Source organism: Salvia splendens, chromosome 2 (assembly GCF_004379255.2).
Source record: "Salvia splendens isolate huo1 chromosome 2, SspV2, whole genome shotgun sequence".
Lineage (NCBI taxonomy): Eukaryota > Viridiplantae > Streptophyta > Magnoliopsida > Lamiales > Lamiaceae > Salvia > Salvia splendens.
Genome location: NC_056033.1, coordinates 34,047,718 through 34,066,822, shown reverse-complemented (window position 1 = coordinate 34,066,822; position 19,105 = coordinate 34,047,718). Strand labels below are relative to the sequence as shown.

Here is a 19,105-nt window from a genome sequence, read left to right as displayed (position 1 = left end):
GAAATTCTTGGCTGCACTTAAAAAATACCTTTTTTTAAATTTAATTCTGGGGAATTTTAATTTTATTTATTTATTGCAATGTTAAGGACTTGCAGTGAGAGTAAAGGGGAAAATACAAATATTGTAAATGTTGGTATTCAATTCAGCCCTGTTATCTTAGTTTGCACAAACGGCTGTAATTATAAAACAAAATGCTACTACTACTAAGTAGCTTATTAAATTATTAATTAAAGTTAGTAGCTTATTAAAACATTGACTAAAAGTTTTAAATTGGTATGGTGAATTAACTTTTAAAAAAATAATTTTCCATAGTTCAGTTCGGTATCATGGAATTGGGCTTGCGGAATTGGACCTTAAATTCCAAATCCAATGTTGGCAAAATCTTTGGAAATTACCATTACAATTTCAATTTCTTCCAATTCTACAATTTTAATTCTATATCAAAAATAGATAATTGAATTCCAAATATTTATAAAATTAAGCACTTTCACATACTACACCCACAAACACACATTGCACCTTCACACGCACACACTATACACAAACCCACAAATATACTACGCACAAAATGCACGCGCACGAACACATTTTGAATCAAAATTCAATTCCTTTGTTTAACGAACAAAGAATTTGAAATTGAATTATAATTCAATTCCGTAGAATTTTAATTCCAATTCAATTCCAATCTCGTGTATTGAACTGATCCTAGAAATAGTGTATGTATGTCAGAGTTTGTGTTAGGAAATTTACAATATCCTAGAATTTCTTCAAAAGACTTTCCGCCTATGGTGGCTGACTGGCCTATTAGGGTGTCCACTAAAAGGCGTACACCCCAATAGCCCCTCCCCAATTTTTGTCCATAGCCCCAGTTTTTTTGTCCATAGCCCTAAAATTTTGTTTTCGCCACTATGGTGAACACTTCCAATAGCCCCAAAATTTTATAATCAATTTTCATTTTAAAATGTTTTTACTTTCAATCAAGTATAATTAAAATCATCGCAATGTAAATAATTAGAAAATGAGGTAATTGGGGCCGAATAATCGTTGTATTGCAAAAGGGTAAAATTATACAACGAATAATTAAAATAAAATACAACTAAATTTTCATCGTATTAAAGTACAGGAAAAATTATACAACGAAAATTTAATCTAATGCAAATCACAAAGGTGTTCACACTGCGCCGCCACCTCCCCTACGTGCCCATACTTCTTCAATCAAATCGGCCTGGAGAGTGGTATGTGATGTGATCCTGCGCATATCAGCGAAACGTTAGATCAAATATTCATTGCTCCGTGGTACGCCCATCTATATCGGCGCGGAGGCAACACCGTGACTTGTACTTGCGCCCTCTTCCGGTGCCCAGCGCTCTGCCGGAAATCCTTCATCTTCTATTATCATATTATGCAATATGATACATGTTAACATAATATTCGCGACATCATTTTCGTGCCAAACTCGTGTCGGGCATCGTATAATGGCCCACCACGATTGGAGGACACCAAAAGCCCGCTCAACATCCTTCCTAGCACCCTCTTATTTGCGCGCAAAATGTTGTTTCTTCGGTCCAACCGGTTGGCGGACAATCTTGACGAATACGGGCCACTGCGGATATATCTCATCTGCCAAATAGTAGCCCCTACTGTACTGCGTGTCGTTGGCTACGAAGTTGATTTTTGGACCCTCCCCCCAGCACTCATCGTTGAGGAGCGGCGATGACTGAAGAACATTGATGTCGTTGTTCGAACCTGCCACACCGAAATACGCATGCCAGATTCGCAAACGATAGTCCGCAACGGCTTCCAAAATCATCGTTGGATGTTTGCTTTTGAATCCAGTTGTGAACTGGCCTTTCCATGCGACGGGGCAGTTCCTCCACTCCCAATGCATGCAATCAATGCTTCCTCACATTCCTGGGAACCCATGGATCGAACCGTGCATATCCAGCAGGTTCTGACACTCATCAGGGGTGGGCTTCCGTAGAAACTTGATGCGAAGCATATTTTCTATATTTTTTCCCTTAGACTACACATTTTTATGTAAATTATAACTCATCAAATCGTGTTTTCATCGAAGTTTAGGATGTGAAAAGCTGGCTGGAGCTCATTCAAACATTCTATCAAACACATGGTGTGCTATGCAAAATACAAGTACAGAATCCTCTTTGAAGCATTTCATCGAACACTTGGCGTGCACTGATTAATAGTTCCAAACGCAGCAGCAACCACTCGATCGGGCAGCCAACGCACCACCCGCCCGAGCCGCTTCTTCTTGGCGTGGAGACTCCAGTGGAAACCACCCGCCCGGGTGAATTTTACACCAACAAATCACCCGGTCGGGTGAGATTCGTAAAGCATAAAGAGTCCAGAAAAGATGAAATTCCTATCACCCGGCCGGGTGATTTGTTCAGTTTCAAAATCCACCCGACCGGGTGGTTCATCTTTAACTGCAAATTGACAGTTTCTCGTCAGTTTTGGAGCGGTTTTGGAAAAAGGAAGAAAAAAGAGAGACGGCGGGAGTTGATGGGGGTTTTTTGAGGAGAAAACGGGGGACGAAAATTGGAGAAAGAAGCAAGAGGAGAGAAGAGGAAGGAATGATCCAAACTCCATCTCGGGGGAGATCATCCATCATCTAGAGTTGGAGAACACCATGGAGTTCACGGTTCACGGTTCTTTTGGTGTAATTCATTTTAGTATGTTTGGCTAAATTTCCTTCGTTGCTTCGAATATGTTGTAGGGTGAATTGTGGATACTTTGATGATTTTTACGGCTTAATTTATGTGTGATTCTTGTTTATGAATTGTTTAATTATTCTACTAATCTTGAGACGTCTAGATAGGTAGAATTTTGTAGCCATTATTCTATTGCCTCTTTAGCATAGATTTTGGCCAATACTCATATGCAAGGAACTCGAGATTTGATACTTGTTCAGAAAGTTAGTCTCGAGTGGATCGATAGTTTTTATCTGTAAATTTGGTTTGGTGTCTGCTGCGCTTCCGTGTGGGCATTAAGTTAATTTATGATTTAATTATCGTGTTTGACAATTGAATAAACTAATCTAAAGCTTGTTACGCGACTTAGTAGTGATGATAGATTAGTGAGTAGAACTTTGGAGACATGTTCAGCTTATCCTAGGTATACAATTCCCTTGAAGTGTTCAACGGATAGAGAGCGTAAAACAAACTTAATCCTCTTAAGCATAGTCTTGATTGTAGTAATCCATCGAAGTATCCCAATTCATATGCCCGAGACATATAGGAGCAATGCTTTCTTCTTATCCTATTTTTCTAAATTTTGTATTTTATTTATCTTTGTTTGTTTTATCATATCTTTATCAAAAAAAAATTCAACCTAAAATTAAATAACCCACGCCTCTCTGTGGTTCGACACTCTTTTACTACAACTACATCTGTACTCTTGCAGAAAGGTTGTAATTTTAGAGCTAATTTATTAAGCTTGTGTGTCATTAGTTCATTGATATAAAAGCTCGAAAAATACACATCAAAACTCCCCACCAAAAATTTCCCGGATCCCCTTACAAAACTGCCTAAGAACCGTGAGGCCAGTCGTCTCACCCATCTGTAGGTATTCATCGAACATATCGGCTGGTTCGGCGTAGGCAAGCTACCGGAGTGCAGAGGTGCACTTCTGTTGCGTAGACAGCCCGATCCGGCCCGCGGCATCACGCCGGAGGGTGAAGCACCGGTAACGCTCCGCCAAATTCGTCACTATATGATTGAATAGCCGTAGTGACATCATGAATCTCCGGTGGAATATCTCGGGTGGATAACGAGGGTTATCCACAAAGTAATCAGCCATTGACGTTGGTGCGCACAGACGTGGTCTCGTGGGATGGTCCGCCGATGAGTAATAGCACGAGGGATCGCAGCCTCCGCCTCCTCCGCCAAGCGCGCCGCATCCTCCTGTGCGGCCTGGTGTTGCACCTGTTGAATCAGAGCATTCCACGTGTCTCTCCACAAATTGTCCATTTCTGACCACAAAGTCTAGTGAGAGAAATTTTTAGTGATGAAGAGTTGGAATGGTGTGAAAATAATGAATGAAATGGGGTGTATTTATAGGTGAATTAAATTGAATTCAAAAAAAAATCACCGCATATAGCCACGCCGGGCACCGCTCCACTATAGGCGCCCCGCCTATCCGCCGCGTCCGCCCCGGAGTCGCCGCGTCCTCGCCCCCGTCGCCGCATGCCCTTCCGCCGCCTGCCGCCCCCACACTCCTCATCCGCCCCGGGGGCGGACAACACCTCCACTATAGACCGCCCCGGGACCGCCCCCGTCGGGGCTATAGGCGCGACGGTCCCGTAGTGGACACTCTTATAGAATCTAGTGGGGATGGAGGATTGAAGATGGTCTCCAAAATTTGAGCAGTGGGGTTTAGAGTCATTGGATAGGAGAGAAAAGAGTCGAGGGCCTCGATAACTATGGGTGGTGATGAGGAGCATCAATGCCTTCGACGGTAGGCATGTGTCAGGTGGTAATAGTGGCTGACGCACAATAAGGCTTTTCCGTGACCGTTGACACATCTATATATCGTTGCCGATGTTGATGCAATTGTTTGGTGGTATTGATATCCTATTCGAATCGTGCTCAGCCAAATGACATTGACCAAGAATAAACGTGACATTTAATTTTATGAAATTAAATAATATAGCGTCGATCTACGTTCGGAATAGGTGACCGTAGTATATCCATTTTCTTTAAACTCAATCTCGGTGAGTGAGAAATAATATACTTGGTCACAATTGCTAGCTATAAAGAACCTAAGAACCTCCATAAAAAAGATGATGGATACCCTTGAAAACTTTCATCCAAGCAAACATTTGTATCGACTCTTTCTCTAGCTACACGACACTGGGTATACTTTCGTTTAAGCTCCGTCACTAAAGGTATACTCGAAACCGCCCATATGGTATACTTTCACTCAAGCTCTGCTAGCTAGTTGTGAATTTACCAAGTAACTAACCATAGGTTGACCATGTATTTTCTAAACATTTATCACACCCAACATGGGAAGGGACTCTCTCAAGGAGATCCTCAAAACTCACTCCTAATCTATTACAAATGAAGCGAAGGCCCTATTTATAGATAGGAGGAGGAATGTGAAGAGTCTAAAAATTATTCAAAATCCCGCATGGGCATGTTCCCATTATAGCGGGTCGACGGGTTCGTCGGTGTGTGAAGCCGGCGACTTGCTAGAAACTTTGTTAAAATCACCGAAAAAAACCGCCGAGTCGCTAGATTTGTACTGCTCTGGGCAACCTTCGTTAAACGGCCATATATTCTTCATCAGAGCTCTGATTGAGGCATATAAGGTAGCCACACGAAGTTCTTTCAATGATGAAAACATTAGTGGTCTTAGAAGCGCATTTGGGCATCATCTTGATAGGCAACGAAAGGTTTGAATTAGACTATAGTTTCGGATTGGTTGTTTGCCATGCCTTCTTCGTTTCTCCCACGAAAATGATTTAGCCATACCTGGATTCGCATCGGGGTGGTTCGTTAATGAATTGCATGACTTTGACCACTCAAAATATCTTTGTCGCATAGTTTCTTTCAATGGTTAGCGATCCCAATGACGTAAAAAACGTGAAATCCTGATGTGAAGACGATGACCTCGTCGTCGATGTTAATTTTATTGGAGAGTTTTTAGTCAATGTTATTTTCTTCAAATTTTGCAATTTTATTTGTTTATAATTCAAAAATTAAAAAAATAACTGAATATTGTTTTTTAAAAAGGGTGAAATAAATTGTAGCAGAAAATGAAGAGCCTTATTATTTAGTGTTATGTGACTAAAATAAAAAATGTCAACGTCACAAAGAAAATATAGATTGTTGCTGAAAATGAAGATTGTCGCAAACACTATGAGTACCAAAGATATTGCAAATATAGCATCGAATATGAATTTGAATCCAATCTGTTGTGCATAACCTTTTTGCGTTCGTTCAAATACCAGATACTATGAGAAATTCTTTAGCTATTGAAAAACAAGGCATGTGAACTTCATAACTTCACCTTAAAGATTCAACTTATTTGCAAACAAAGCTTTATCAAAATTTACAACTAAGTACTTTTTTGCATCAAGTTTCAGATAAATAAACTCATACTAGTAGAAAATGTTTACATCTGATACCTCCACAAAGTTGAGCTCCATTACTATGCTCATATATTAATCTCTAGCTAAGCAACCAACACTGCTATGCTAACCAAGTAGTATCCATTTCCCGGACAAGAAGCATCCACAACGGCCTGGAAATTTCACAACTAGATAAAAAACCATGCTTATCAAACAAAGAAACAGCAAACATATTTAGTTATCACCATTATCAATCCTAAGCCAACTACTTATTTCATCTTGGAACTAGATTCCAATTCAGCATATTTGTAGCAAAATGAAGAACATGATCAGCAATCTCAAATCATTATTTGATCAATCATAGCCTAAGCAGTTCCACAATTATCAACAACCATCCAAATCAAATAATCTACATATAACAACAACCCAATGTAGTTTTAAAAAGTACTAGTAGGAAAAACAAGAAACGCTACTTACTGCCCCAAGGAAGTAATCAACGATCAATTCCCTGTGGACCTAAGCTCCTGCAGTTGGTCTCTAATCTCATCCTGCACCAGCTCCAGCCGCTTCGAGAACACCTCCAGCTCCAGTATTTGTTGCTTCCTCCACCGCTCTTTATCTCCCCCCATGCTGGTCCCGAAGCACAAGGGTATCGGGCTTCGTCCCAATCCGAACCCATTTCCACAGCACGGCGACCCGTTGCTGTTCAGATTAGGGCTCATCGAATTGCTTAGTAGCTCTTTGAATATTGGCGATAGACAACTCTTAACAGTCTCTTCTATCACGCCTGATAACGACCCTGTTATCCCCAATCCAATTACCGGAGCAGCCATAGGCGCCACGGCAGATACAGGCTGAGCGTTGCTGATGTTGATGTTGGTGGCGTTGTGTTGCTTCTCCTCCAATTTCACTGCTCCGACACGGTTCCTCTTCCTGGAGCGCGGAGTTTTGGCGTTTATATCAATGCCGTTTAGGTTGGGGCTCTGGCAATCGACGAAATTATTGAAATTAGGGTTGTTGAGGGAGTCGTCGTCGTCGTCGATCGGCACAGGAGCGGCGCGGTAGGCAGCAGCGCCATTGACGGCGGCGTTGCCCCAAATTTTGGAGGAGATTTCGAAGGTGGCCTGCTCGTGGGGGGTCTTGAAGGCGTGGTCCTTGCCAGTGCCGAATTTACCGATGACGTTGCGGTACTTCTTTTTGAGGCGACGCAGCTTCTCGACAAGCTGGTTCTTATTGAAATCAAGCTGGAATTTGTTCCTGATCTGATCGTAGAAGGCGGTGGTGTCGTGGTGGTGCTGGGAGGAGGTGTGGGGGCCGCAGCGCTGGGTGGTGTAATCGAGGAAGCCCTGAAGCAGCTCAATTTCGTCCTCATCGGTCCAGAGGCGCTGGAAGAGCTTCCGCGATTCGTCAGGCGGTGGGGGAGGGGGTTTCTTAGCGGGGACGGAGATCTCCGGCTGGTGGTGGGGATCGGGGAGGCCGGGGACGGCGATGGTTACCTGAGCAGCAGAGAAGGGCGGGGGAGGACGATCGGGGGCGACGGGGGCTGAGGAGGCGGAATCGTCGTCGTAGTGGTCGAAGCTCTCGCCGTCGTCGTCTTCATCGTCGTCAAGGAGGTTCTCGTCCTCGTGGAAGACGATGGGGGCGGCGGGGTCGTCGGCGGAGGCCATCGGCTAGGTTTAGGGCGGGGGTTGGGTTTGGGGGAATTGGGGGCTCACAACGAGGCTGGCAGTCGCATGGTGTGTAATTGATGGACCCGGATCCTCTGCTGTGGCATAACCACAGCACAGCCTGCTGTGTATCCAAAACGGTACCGTTTTATCTGATGTCCATTTCGTTCCCTTTTTTTAATTCATTTATTTCCTTGAACTAGCTAGTACTACAGCAAACCCCAAATTATTTCTGTTTTTTAAAAACCCTTTAATTCTTACAAATATTTTGGTATATGTTAGTCTAAATAATAATTAATTCAAACTTTGAGGAAACAGAATGCCATTTATTTTTTAATTTTGCAATTTTTCTTTTATTTAAATTCTAAAATAATCATAAAATTTAAGTAATATTTTAAATTAAAATACTCTTACTATTTTAATCATGATAGAGTAAATTCCTGCTTGAAATTTATAAATTTAATTTTAGTTTATTTTTGTATTTAAATAAATGAAAATCTGCAAAATAAAAAATAATTGGCATACTAAGTAAATAATATTTTAGTGGAATGTGGTATCCATATTATTAGTAAGAGAGAACGGAAAAAAGTAAGAAAGAAGTTGTTAAAACTTTATTTTTTTTAAATGTGCTCTAGTTTTGTGGACAACAAAAAATGGCAAATGCACTCTATTTTTCGTGGACGGATGGAGTAACAGGTAATACACCCTCCGTCCAAGAAAAATAGACAAGATTGTGAATGATACGAGTTTTAACGTGTAGGGTTAGTATTGGTTGAAAATTTTCCCATTTGAACTTAATCTATTTTTGTTAGGCGTACTAAAATGGCAAAATTTGTCTATTTTTCATGGACGGGGTGAGTAGTTAATGTCGAAGTTTAAATCAATTAGTACATTTTATTTTCATTAACACACACCTAAATATTTGTAAGATAAGAGTTTTAAAAGAAATCTATTTTGCAGAATTGAATTTGCTCCAGCAGTTCAAATAAAGAAAAGAATTTTAAGAGAAAGGAGATGGATATCACACAAAAACGGCGCCATTTGTATCACAGCATGTTACATGCTGTGCTTATTCAACAGCAGAGGATCTGGGTTCGTAATTGGTGGGTTAGGTATGGACATCCAAACCAAAACCGAAACCAAGTGGGTTGAATGCTTCACCACACGCCACCTACGCTATGCTTACAATATAATCGGGTTAGGTATGGACATCCAAACCAAAACCGAAACCAAGTGGGTTGAACGCTTCACCACACGCCACCTACGCTATGCTAGCTACCATTTCTACAGCTAATCCGATTATATTGTAACTAAAAATTAAAAACCCTCTTTCTCTTTCAACTTTTACCAAATCCTCGTGGAGGTTTTTTTAGTTTATTTCAATTAAATTGATTCCTGATTAGATTGCACCGGCTCATTCCAAACTGACTAAAAAAATTGATTCATTTTTTGTATGGTATAAATGCTAGCTTCACGTATATATTGTGTACTGTATGAAATTATGTCTTTTGTGAAACTGAAATCTTAAAAGGTGGCAAGAGTTTTGGTTCCAGACTCGTAATAGTACTGGTAGTCGCATAGTGTGTAATTGGTGGGTTTGGTATGGACACCCAAACCTTAACCAAAACCAAGTGGGTTTGAATGCTTCATCATACGCCACCTAACCTTTCTATTACAGCCAACTCGATTATATGGTAACTTCAAAACCCACTTTCTATTTCAACTTTTACCAAATACTCCACTCCTACTTACTATTTGTATGGCTTCATTTTAATTCTACCGAATTTTCTAACTACAAGTATTAAATATTGCGTATGGGAGGTTTTCTATTTTCTTTCAATTATAATGATACTGAAAAAAATGATTCTTTTACTTGTTTGGTATAATTGTTAGCTACAATTGTAATGAATGATTAATTTATAATTTCACACAAATATTGTGTATAAAATGTGCTTCATTTCTGCTAGATAAATAGCAAGCTCAATCTCATTACTAGATTCCATAGGTAAATGCTGCAAGTGCATGCTATATAAGTTGGGATTTGGATCTCCTATTGTGTTCAAAGGTGGCAAGAGTTTTGATTCCAGACACGTAATAGTACTGTTTAAAAAATTAAGTAATCCAAAAATATAAATATATGTTGGCACTTGGCGCCAAGCCACCAATCGCCATAGCTATTTCATCCAAAATCCAAACACACAAAAAAACTCGTTATTCAAAACTAATATTGTGGAATAAAAATGAAAACAACGCTAATCTCTATTATCATAGTATCATGTATCGGTTCATTCCACGGATAGGGATCCTCTGCTGCTCCTCACAAACCATTAAAATAATATTATATTAATTTAATTTATTTATTTAATTTATTTTTTTGTGAGAGGCAGCAGATGATCCTAACCCATCATTCCACTCACCACAGGTGATGTAAGACCATAAATCATAGCTCCGTGACCTCCATCTAGACCAATGTACCTTCGGCTGCAGACTTATGCGATCTTCTTAAGGGTGCTAACATAAGTACAACTCGAAAATGTTACAAAAAGTTTGCGGAACCTGCATTAGGAAGTAAAACCATAAGAAATAATTAGTCATAAATATATGCACCAGAAATTGAAAGAGAAAATTTTTGATACGAGTTCACTGTTAAATTATAATAATGATGCCAAATAAGTCGATGAAAAAGAACAAGAAAGACGAACCAAACCCATTGGCTGGAGTGTTGAGCCATAGCTGCATAACTTTTACGGAGATCTAAGTTAAGCAAGCAATGTGAGAGTCCATCTTTATCAAGTAGGCTAAACATGATGGATAACCAAATGTCCACTGGTCCGATGTACTTGCGTACTATGTTAGGGCTTATCTGAAAATGATGAAAACTTGTCAAAATATATGAGTCCAAATATTGTAGTAGTAAAGCTTATTAAGACTTGAAAAATATGTGGGACCAATTTCAGACTTTAAGATATTACATAAGGACAATTTACAAATGTTGAACTGAAACATCTAAATCATGAATCTAGATTTCAAATGACAAGGATAGCTTACAATCTCCCAGGCCTCAAGATGTCTTCCCCCTAAGGCATCATGCATTAGCTTTCTGGGTTACAAAGAAAAGAAGCTTATTAGTGTCAAGTTCCTCACCTAATGCCTCCAACATAATTGCAGTTAATAGTCCTAGGATATGTATTGGTTGAAAAAAATTAACGAACCACCATTCCAATACAATCCTTTTAAATAAAAGAAAAAACTAAGAGATGCATTCATCTCATTGAGCAATCTCACAGCCTGACATGTTGCTCAATGCTACTAGAATTTCCTTAATTTACAATTTAAACACATGCACACAACACCGGAACTTCTCGCAATTGACATATGGCCAACAGAGCATAACCTATGAGTTTCTTGCTCTTACCTTACTCCTTGATGAACGTCGCAGTGGTTGCAATGACCCGAGATACCGTAATTGTCAAATGTAATGATCTAGAAACGAAAATACAAGAGCTTAAGAGAATATCAGATCAATAAACGGAAGAATGAGCAGAGGTGCTACCAAATTGTGGCTCCACCAGCACAAACGACTCAAAATATCAACATAAATGTCCATTGAGTGGAGAAGTAGAGATAATCAGGACATTCTGACCAAAAGAATCTTACCAAGTCAATAGAATGGGTATGAGTTTCCTCATCAATGATGCTAGCTAACAGGTCCCAGTTCCACACATTGCCAAAACCATCCTAGTAGTAGCATGTAACCTAACATTATGTTAGCACCTGAAATAAATAGAAAATGCTCCCTCTGTCCCACTTAAAGCGAAAGGTTTCTTTTTCGGCATGGGATTTTATGCAGTGTTGTTCTGTGAGTTGACTGGATAGAGAATGAAGTAGGAGAGATGTATATGATAGTGTTTCAATTTTAGGAAATGTGTTGCTTTAGGTGAGGCGTCCCAGAAAGGAAAATGAATCACTTTAAATGGGACGGAGGGATTATGTGCTAGCATATGAAAGAGATTTCTAAAGAAACCAGCAAATCTGGATGATCTAGTACGGTCACTTGCTGTGCTGGAATCTGCATATAATGCAATTGGAGTGATTTTCGGAAAAGTTTTTAATCAGGAACCATATAGAAAGCATTCACGATGAAATTAGGAGAATATCCCTGCAATGATATGCATACTGATAACAAACCAAAAGTCAAAATACAAACCTTGAGAACCACGGAGGCCAGCTCTAACTCTTCTTTTCTAACACTTCCCATGCCATCTGCATTGCCTACACTACCACCAGGCATCAAGTGTTGTAGGGTTTGAGAAAATTCACAAAACCTAAGAGAAAAATATTCTATACTAACCAATCAAATATCTTTACAAACAATAAATTGGATTTGGTCTACAACCGTCTAAACTGGTGATCTCTCCAAAGATGGTTTTCACCACTTAACAGCCTCAATATATAGAGTTACAAAACGAGAGAAATCTGCAACAACTAATTCAACATTCAAATCCTAACTAACACTGACTAAGTATGCATATCAACCATATCACATCTTGTTCTGTATCATACTCCCTCCGCCCCACCATAAGCGAGGCGCATTATTTTTGCACTCATTTTGGAAAAATAATAGATAATGTAAAGTAAGAGAGAGAATATTGTAGAGAAGAGTCTTATCTACATTATGCTATCTCTTACTAACATTTTCTCCACTTTAATAATTTTATATCCTTATATCCTCTAATTTTAGAAGAAATCGGCGTAGGAGTGCTATTAGGCTGATAGGGTTGATGATTTTATTTCTGTCAATTGATTACTATGCTTGAAAAGAAGCCAAAACTGTCAGTAATCCTTAGAAAACTTCAACAACACTTTCTAGCATGGATTTAGAGGTAAATATTTTCAGTTACAAGGGGTTCAAAAATTGCTCAATAAAGTTTCATGATATCTACAAATAAAGCCCAATGATTCTGGAAACGATCATGATGAATTAATGATTACTTTTTCACAACATTGTTAGTTTAGGATTCAGGGATAACAAATAATGAGTGGGGTAAAATTCTATTGGCATATTATGAAAATTGTACGAGTACATAGGCAGCATTACCAGTTGACATGCAAAGTATGTGTACATTATGATGCCTGGAAGTCAGGTAATTAATAACAGGAGCAAAGAACCTGCATGCATGGAACAATAAACGATACATTAAACCCAAATGGACCGAGCACGAGAAAAATAGAGAACAGGTGATCAATAAATCATAAGTGGTGCTTGACATCAAATGGCAATAACAAAAGTGCAATCTTACATAGACTCATCATCAGGATGAGCAATAACCACCAAGACATTTCTCCTTCTAGAAGTAGCACCTGCCACTCAAGAAACCAACAAAAAACATTCAAGTATTGTATATATGTGTATATACAACCAATCACAGAGCACATTTATGGATTGCCGATGAGCATACCAAATTTCTTTTTGGAGAGTGAATAAAACAGTAATTAAGAAGCATCAAAAACTTGTTTGCAGCCTGGTGCTGTGGTGCACAGTGCGTCCGCCATATTTCAAACATAATTAGGATTTATTAATCACAACTGGGATTTAATTAGGGTGAATGCACCGAAGTGAGCCTTGTTTTGAAACGCTGCAGTTCATCAGATGCTCATGGAAAAAACCATGAATTACCATCATTTAAGAATGCCGGTTTTGAAGCGGACATAGATTCCAGAAAAACTTTGCAGAGAGAAGCAAACCAGAGCACTAGCACTGCTAAGGTTAAGGCTATCCATGTCATGTTTGATGCTTCACAGGAATATGAGATCGAATGTAGCTGCAATCAGTCACCGAGGCAATTCATCGAGCAGTTTCAGCTCAAGATCCTCAAGTGAAGCCTGAACAAACAGCAAATATAATAAGAATATGACACATGTAAAGAAAGGAAGATGACCAACCACAAGAAGCTAGCAGTAGAAGAGTGTTAGCACATAGTTGTGTTAACTGCCAGGCAGTTCCACTATGTTGTTTATCAGTTACGAACTTAGCTAGCTTAGTGTGAATGAAGGAAGACGCGAAAATGAAACGCATTGTGCATGTTAAATTCAGATCATAGAACGATCGATCAAGAACAAGCTTGTGTCGAGAGAAGAAGATGAAGAAGTGTTTTGTGTGAGAAACTTGAATGAAACCTTATTGAATGAACAAAATGATGAAGTGTTACAAACTATCATCCTTCATCTATGTGAACTCACAACGATTTATACAAACACTTAGCTAAAGTGAGTGAATGAGAGCTTCACTCAAGAAACATTTGAAACCGCTGCAAACAAGAACTCAAACGGCTAGTAGCCGTTAGCTCCAACTGATTTTCGAACTTGAACATCTTGTTTGAGTGTTGTGCATTCCACCATAGCTTCCATGCATCCTCATTGCTATGTACAACCAATACTGATAACAATCTCCACCTTGGCTTCAAAGCAATGTTCAGAATTTTATCGGACACAATCCCACTAGCCTGCAACAATACTCGAACTTCTCTTTGCTTAAGGGCTTAGTGAGCATGTCAACAGGGTTGTGAGTCGTGTCAATCTTGATCAGCCTCACCCTTCCACTCTCCACCTCATCCCTTATAAAATGCAGCCTTACATCAATGTGATTGCTACGTTAATGAAACATTTGATGCCTAGCAAGACACAAAGCTCCACTGTTATCACAATGCACTGCCACACCCTTCTGTTGCACTCCAAATTCAGCCACAAGTCCAAGCAGCCACTTGCCTTCTTTCACTGCTGAGGTCAAGGACATATACTCAGCTTCAGTTGTTGAAAGAGCTACTACATTTTGCAGACTCGATTTCCAACATATAGCAGAACCAAACAAGGTAAAAACATAGCCAGTCTATGACCTTCTTGTGTCAATATTTGCAGCATAGTCCGAGTCACAGTAGCCTATTAATGGCTCTTCTTCTACTTTACCTCCACCGGAGAATAATATGGCTAGTTTATCTGCACCTCCAAGGTATCTCAGAGTACACTTCAATGCACTCCAGTGCTGTCTGCCATAATCTGCCATATACCTGCTTGTTGTGCTTATAGCATGTGCTATATCTGGTCTTGTGCATATCATCAGGTACATCAAGCTGCCAACAATGTTAGAGTAGGGAATCGACTCCATTTCCTTCCTCTCTTCTTCACCTTTGGCCTTCTGATCACGGGACAACTTGAAGTGTATAGCCATTAGTGTTGTTGTGCTTCTCATATTGTTAAGTCTGAATTTCTTCAGGGTTTTCTGGATATAATCAGTCTGGAATAGCCAAAGCCTCTTCTGGCTCCTATCTCTGACAATATCCATACCAAGGATCCTTCTTGCAATACCAAGATCCTTCATCTCAAAATCTGACTTGAGTTGTTGTTTCACATTTCTGATCTCCTCAATATCTTGTCCTGATATCAACATATCATCCACGTACAAAAGGAGATAGATGGGTGCCTTGTTCTTCTCTTTCTTCACAAACACACAACTATCATAGAGTGATCTTGTGAAGCCCAGCTTTGACAAACTCTCACCAAATTTCAAGTACCATTGCCTACTGGACTGTTTTACACCATATATGCTTTTCTTGAGCATGCACACCTTTTGCTCAGAGCCAGGGACTTCAAAACCTTGTGGTTGAGCCATGTAAATGGTTTCTTCAATATCTCCATTCAGAAAAGCTGTTTTGACATCCATTTGCTCAAGCTCCCAATCTCTTTTAGCTGCCACTGCCAATAGTACTCGAATGTATTTGTGCTTCACAGCTAGAGAGTAGATTTCATTAAAATCTATCCCTTCTTCTTGGTTGAAACCCTTTGCAACAAGTCTTGCTTTGAACCTGACTTTGTGTGCATCTGCTGATTCTAACTTCTTTTTGAACACCCATTTGCATCCAATAATTCTTCTGAACTCAGCCTTCTCAACCAAGATCCAGGTCTTGTTCTTAATCAGAGACTCAACTTCTTCTTTCATAGCTTGAGTCCATTGGTCTCTTTCTGGTCCATTCACCGCCTTCGTATAGGAACTAGGCTCAGTAGTCTCCAATTGCTCAGCCACATGTAGAGCATAGTAAAGCATCTCATAATCATTGAACCTGGCTGGTGCTCTTATATTTAATCTTCTTGGTCTGTCCCTTGCTAACTGATAATCTTGTGTGAAGCTTTGCTGAGGCTGCAGATCATCTGACTTAGTTTCTTGGTTTCCTGAGATCCTTCACCTCCACCTGCCTCATCAGTCTCCACACTCACACCATCAGAGGAGAATTAAGATCAGTTGCATCAGTTTCTTCTTTATCATTTTTGCCCATTAGAAAGGGCATGTTGTCTTCTATAAAAACATCTCCGCTAATCACCACCTTTTGTCTCCCAGGCTCAATGCACCAAAGCCTATACCCTTTGACTCCTTTCTGGTACCCAAACATGACACACTGCAAAGCCCTTGCATTCAATTTCCCTTGCTTCAAGTGTGCAAAGGCTTTGCATCCAAAGGGTTTCAATCTTGAGTATTCTTGCCTTGAACCATACCATCTCTCATCTGGTATTGAGCCTCTTATGGCTGAGGAGGGGCATTTGTTAATCAAATAAGTTGCACTAGTAACAGCTTCTGCCCAGAACTGCTTCCCTGCTCCAGATGAAGACAGTAGGCATCTGACCCTTTCTAGTAGAGTACAGTTCATTCTTTCTGCAACCCCATTTTGTTGGGGGTTTGCAGGCACAGTGCCTTCTTACACCCTTATCCTTGCAGAAAACATCAAATTCTTTAGACAAATACTCCAATCCATTGTCTGTCCTGAGGACTTTAGGAAAAGTGCCCTTTTCATTCTCCATTTCCGTGCACCAGTTCTTGAAGGTGATGAATGCCTCAGACTTTTCTTTCAAGATGAATACCCATACCTTCCTGGAGTAGTCATCTATGATGGACATATAATACTTTCCTCCACCTAGACTCTTAACGGGTGATGGCCCCCATAAATCTGAGTGAATGTAGTCAAGAGGTGATGATGAAGAAGATTACCTGCTGGAAATGAAATTTTCTTTGCCTTTCCTAGCAAGCAATCCTCACAATGATCCATTTTCTCCAAGCTATTGACATCAATGATCTTCCTCTGGATCATAGCTTTCAGAGTCCCTTCAGCTGGATGTCCCAGCTTGAGATGCCAATTCCTGATATCAGACTTGGCTGCTACATGAGCCTCACCAATTATTACAGTAGCTTGCAAATAATACAAGCTTCCACCTCTCTGAGCCACCATCTTCACTTGCTGGCCCTTGCATATCTTCATTACTCCATTTCCAGAGATAAAAGAGTAACCCTTCTTCTCTAGAGTGCCAAGTGATACAAAATATCTTTTTACTTATGGAATGTATCTGACCTGGCCCCTGAGAGAATCTTCACAGAGCCATCATTCAACCTCAGTTTTATTCTGCCAATGCCTTTGATTCTGCATGCATTATCATTGCCTAGCAGGACAGATCCATTGCACTGCACCAGATCTTGAAACCAGTCACCAGATCTTGAAACCAGTCAAGGTGTGGACATATGTGAAATGAACATCCGGAGTCCATTATCCAAGAACCCCTTTCAATCTTGTCCATGACATTCATGACCTCTGCAGCTTCCTCTCCATCACTACTGGTCACATTTGAATGAGATTTGTTTTCAGAAGCTTGTTTCTTCTTCCATCCAAAACAATCCTTCTTCAAGTGCCCTGGTTTCTTGCACCAATGGCAAGACCTTATCTCCTTCATTCCAGAGCCCTCATGCTTAGTGTCCTCAAACTTCTTTTTGAATCTTTTCTTGTTGAACTTCTTGACATTAAGTGACTCAGGCATGTTATCAGAAGTTTTAGAACCACCTTTCTGCAACTCCTTGGCCATGAGTGCAGCATGAACTTCATTGTAGGTGATCACCTTATCCCTTCCATAGAGGATCGCATCCCTCAATTGATCATAGGAATTGGGAAGAGCATTCAAGACCAAGATAGCCTTATCTTCATCATTAATCTTGACATCCACTGATTTGGCAAAATCTTCCAACTGCTCCACAATTGGCTTATCTTCAGAAAAACTGTACGAATAGAGCCTCCTTTTCATGTACAATCGATTAGCCAGAGACTTGGCTAGATATACATCATCAAGCCTCTTCAAGATGCCAGATGGAGTCTTCTCACCTTGGACCTCACGCAATACCTTGTCTCCAAGACATAGGATGACCGCGCTATGAGCTTTTAACTGCATCTCATCGAGCTTTGCTTGAGCTTTATCATCTAATGCAGGAGCCTTCCCCTTTCCATACGATTCATCCGAAGTCAGAACCGAGGATAAACCTTGTTGCACCAGAATGACCCTCATCTTCATTTTCTATAAGCCATAATCATTCTTCCCCGTGAACTTCTCAACATCGAGCCTCGCTGCCATTTGCTACACCGCTTGATCGATCAATGGACTTCCCACAGACGGCGCCAATTGTTGAATTCAGATCATAGAAAGATCGATCAAGAACAAGCTTGTGCCGAGAGAAGAAGATGAAGAAGTGTTTTGTGTGAGAAACTTGAATGAAACCTTATTGAATGAACAAAGTGATGAAGTGTTACAAACTATCATCCTTCATCTATGTGAACTCACTACTATTTATACAAACACTTAGCTAAAGTGAGTGAATGAGAGCTTCACTCAAGAAAAGGTTGAAACCACTGCAAACAAGAACTCAAACGGCTAGTAGCCGTTAGCTCCAACAGATTTTCAAACTTGAACATCTTGTTTGAGTGTTGTGCATTCCACCATAGCTTCCATGCATCCTCATTGCTATGAACAGCCAATACTGATAACAGTGCATACACACATTACATCAATGAATGCAAATATGCTTATTTTCTATATCACATCCTATATCCGTTAGCTCTACAAGCTCTCTAAGTTCAAGTCCTTCCGACTGATTCCTGATGGCCGTTCTCCGATCCCCGGCGATCCTGAACTCTCCGGCAACTACGTACCAGAATAGAACGGAATTGCCAAGAAATACCAACACCGTAATAAGAATACCACAGTCATAAGTGAGAATTTCAATAGTCAATCATCAATTGGGTTATGAATGAAAATAAAATTTCAATAAATGGTTGAGAGAGCTATTCGTGATATTCCAAGTAATGTAAGTTAAATAATGTTTCAAAAAAACAATTATGTCCAGAGCAAAGAAAGACTAACCGGAGATTCGATCTTATTATGGTAATTAGGCGGCGGAGTTGGTCGGGCCGCTGTGAAGGTGATTGGCAGCGGCGGGCGGATCTGGTGTTTCAGTGGCGATTGCAGTCTTGCTGTTGCACTTCAA

At 40.1% G+C, this 19,105-nt stretch overlaps 2 protein-coding genes across 4 annotated transcripts; both read right to left on the bottom strand.

Moving 5' to 3' along the window:
- Positions 1-6,025: 6,025 nt before the first annotated feature.
- On the bottom strand, positions 6,026-7,866 carry LOC121765091 (probable transcription factor At3g04930). Its single transcript, XM_042161142.1, has 2 exons — positions 6,569-7,866; positions 6,026-6,264 (listed from the first exon to the last, which is right to left on the bottom strand). The coding sequence occupies exon 1, from the start codon at positions 7,756-7,758 to the stop codon at positions 6,592-6,594; it is 1,167 nt and encodes a 388-aa protein (XP_042017076.1). The 5' UTR covers positions 7,759-7,866; the 3' UTR covers positions 6,026-6,264; positions 6,569-6,591.
- Positions 7,867-9,853: 1,987 nt separating this feature from the next.
- Positions 9,854-19,105, bottom strand: LOC121792337 (N-acetylglucosaminyl-phosphatidylinositol de-N-acetylase-like). 3 transcript variants are annotated; one of them, XM_042190240.1, is made up of 11 exons: positions 18,982-19,105; positions 13,436-13,641; positions 13,059-13,125; positions 12,857-12,927; positions 11,966-12,030; positions 11,783-11,827; positions 11,416-11,496; positions 11,174-11,241; positions 10,807-10,858; positions 10,461-10,621; positions 9,854-10,314 (listed from the first exon to the last, which is right to left on the bottom strand). In XM_042190240.1, exons 2-11 carry the CDS (start codon positions 13,542-13,544, stop codon positions 10,248-10,250), a joined length of 786 nt encoding a protein of 261 aa, XP_042046174.1. In that variant the 5' UTR covers positions 13,545-13,641; positions 18,982-19,105; the 3' UTR covers positions 9,854-10,247. The 3 variants fall into 3 exon arrangements, with proteins under 3 accessions (XP_042046174.1, XP_042046175.1, XP_042046176.1); XM_042190241.1 differs by having other exon boundaries at positions 13,059-13,119; XM_042190242.1 differs by lacking the exon at positions 11,783-11,827.

What these genes read in the sequence shown, in the direction of transcription:
- LOC121765091 (XM_042161142.1), bottom strand. Translation starts at nt 7,758, where the DNA reads ATGGCCTCCGCCGACGACCCCGCCGCCCCCATCGTCTTCCACGAGGAC.
- LOC121792337 (XM_042190240.1), bottom strand. Translation starts at nt 13,544, where the DNA reads ATGACATGGATAGCCTTAACCTTAGCAGTGCTAGTGCTCTGGTTTGCT. An exon ending in ACCGGCATTCTTAAATGATG is followed by an intron (nt 13,126 to 13,435) that starts GTAATTCATGGT and finishes TGGTTTCTTGAG; the next exon opens with TGGCAGGTGCTACTTCTAGA. An exon ending in CATACTTTGCATGTCAACTG is followed by an intron (nt 12,031 to 12,856) that starts GTAATGCTGCCT and finishes GTGGTAGTGTAG; the next exon opens with GCAATGCAGATGGCATGGGA.